At 30.8% G+C, this 1,535-nt stretch overlaps 1 protein-coding gene across 4 annotated transcripts in view; it reads right to left on the reverse strand.

The window, feature by feature from the left end:
- The window catches only part of LOC106458776 (kelch-like ECH-associated protein 1), a 27,060-nt gene that overhangs the window by 17,496 nt on the left and 8,029 nt on the right, over nt 1–1,535 (reverse strand). Inside the window, exon 1 of one of the 4 annotated variants that reach the window (XM_022385100.1) lies at nt 774–962. The exons of the other annotated variants lie outside the window; for them this stretch is intronic. Coding sequence (XP_022240808.1) covers nt 774–802 — 29 coding nt within the window. The 5' untranslated portion in view covers nt 803–962. Of the gene's footprint in view, nt 1–773; nt 963–1,535 lie in introns of those variants that run through there. 4 annotated transcript variants of the gene reach the window in all.

Genomic DNA, 1,535 nt, shown 5'->3' on the forward strand with positions numbered 1-1,535 from the left:
AGATACCTCTTCTAAGTTTTGCAACAGTATCAGGTCATGTGACCTCTTTGTTCAATACAGTATATATATATCCATGTCAGTGTAAACTACTTATACCTAATGATGACAAAACCTTGTTGAAACATTGTACATCTGCTGTTATGTTAAACTTATATTAAAGTTTTTCTTCATTACCCATTCAAGCCGTCTCCAAGCATTACTAAACTGAATCTATTATAGATTAGCCCCAAGAGCTAATATTTCCATATTTATTCAGGTACTATTTACCCAAATAGGCTTTGGCCTTGAATTATTACTCTCACTATCAATAAAAACTTAAATATAGGACACTTTGAAATATCAAATGTAAAATAAATGTAATATATAAATATTATCATTACAACTTTGTCAGTAATGTTTTTCTGTAGTAATGAATAAAATCAATTTAGTATAAAATGAGAAGACCTCGTTTCCACCCATTTGCCCCTAAATTAATTAAACTGTTTGATACTAACGGAAATATTTGACATGAAATTTTGGCTTTATCAAAGTTTATGACTTGGCGTCAATGGTTGAAATAAGTCTTGAAAACAACAACAGAAGTAACAGTTAACACTTTTTGAATGATGTGATTTTTATCTTTTGCCAGTTTTGGCTAATCCCAACGCATATATGAAAGTATTTAATGAGAAATCGTTGAAAATTTCCCTATTGCAATCAAATTAAAATGGGACACGTCCTTGGATTACACCAGAAGTTGTCAGGGTTATAAAAGGATAAAACCTTACACGTACCTTAACTGCACCACTAAATAATTACACATACGTCGTGTTCTGGCCTTGAACTCCTCGCGTTAGAAAGGTATCAAATACAACTACGGATTAGATAATACATGCAGGTTTTAAATTAACACCAAAAGAAACAATCCTAGATAAATATGACGGATTCTGTAATATTAATAATGATAAGAACTTATGTGTCTCAAGCCTTATGTGTAACACAAGAAAAAATATATAAAAAAGTCGTAATGACAGCGCTCCGCGACTGAAGGAAAAGTGATGAGTCATTACCATCGTGCGGTTGACCAGTCTTGCCATAACTACGGGTCGAAAAGCTAAGTGTTTATAGAAATTTGTTTCAATTTGAAAACTAAATACAAAAATGAGATTACTAATTGAAATATTATTTGAGAAACTGCCCATTTTTTCCAGTACATTAAAATTATAGCCGTAATAAATTTGGTACCACAAAAAATAAACCCAAACATATTATTTATACACACACAAACATATTTGGATATGCGGTAGTTTTAGTTGTCAAAAAAAAATTAACACAAGCGCGCTTGGATTCGAATTTGAGCCGAAAAAATAAAACTGAAATTACAAAAGGTATATTGTGCTAGAAAATATATACTCGGTACAAAATGTCAGAGTAATACAACCATGCAGACATATTAACCAATTAGATAAATTGCCCTTTTTTTTTTTTACAAACTATCCACAAAATAAACAAACATCGCAATGGAAATATAATTAGAAGAATCTGTTCATTTAACC

This window comes from Limulus polyphemus, unplaced genomic scaffold (assembly GCF_000517525.1).
Source record: "Limulus polyphemus unplaced genomic scaffold, Limulus_polyphemus-2.1.2 Scaffold512, whole genome shotgun sequence".
NCBI classification, from domain to species: Eukaryota; Metazoa; Arthropoda; class Merostomata; order Xiphosura; family Limulidae; genus Limulus; species Limulus polyphemus.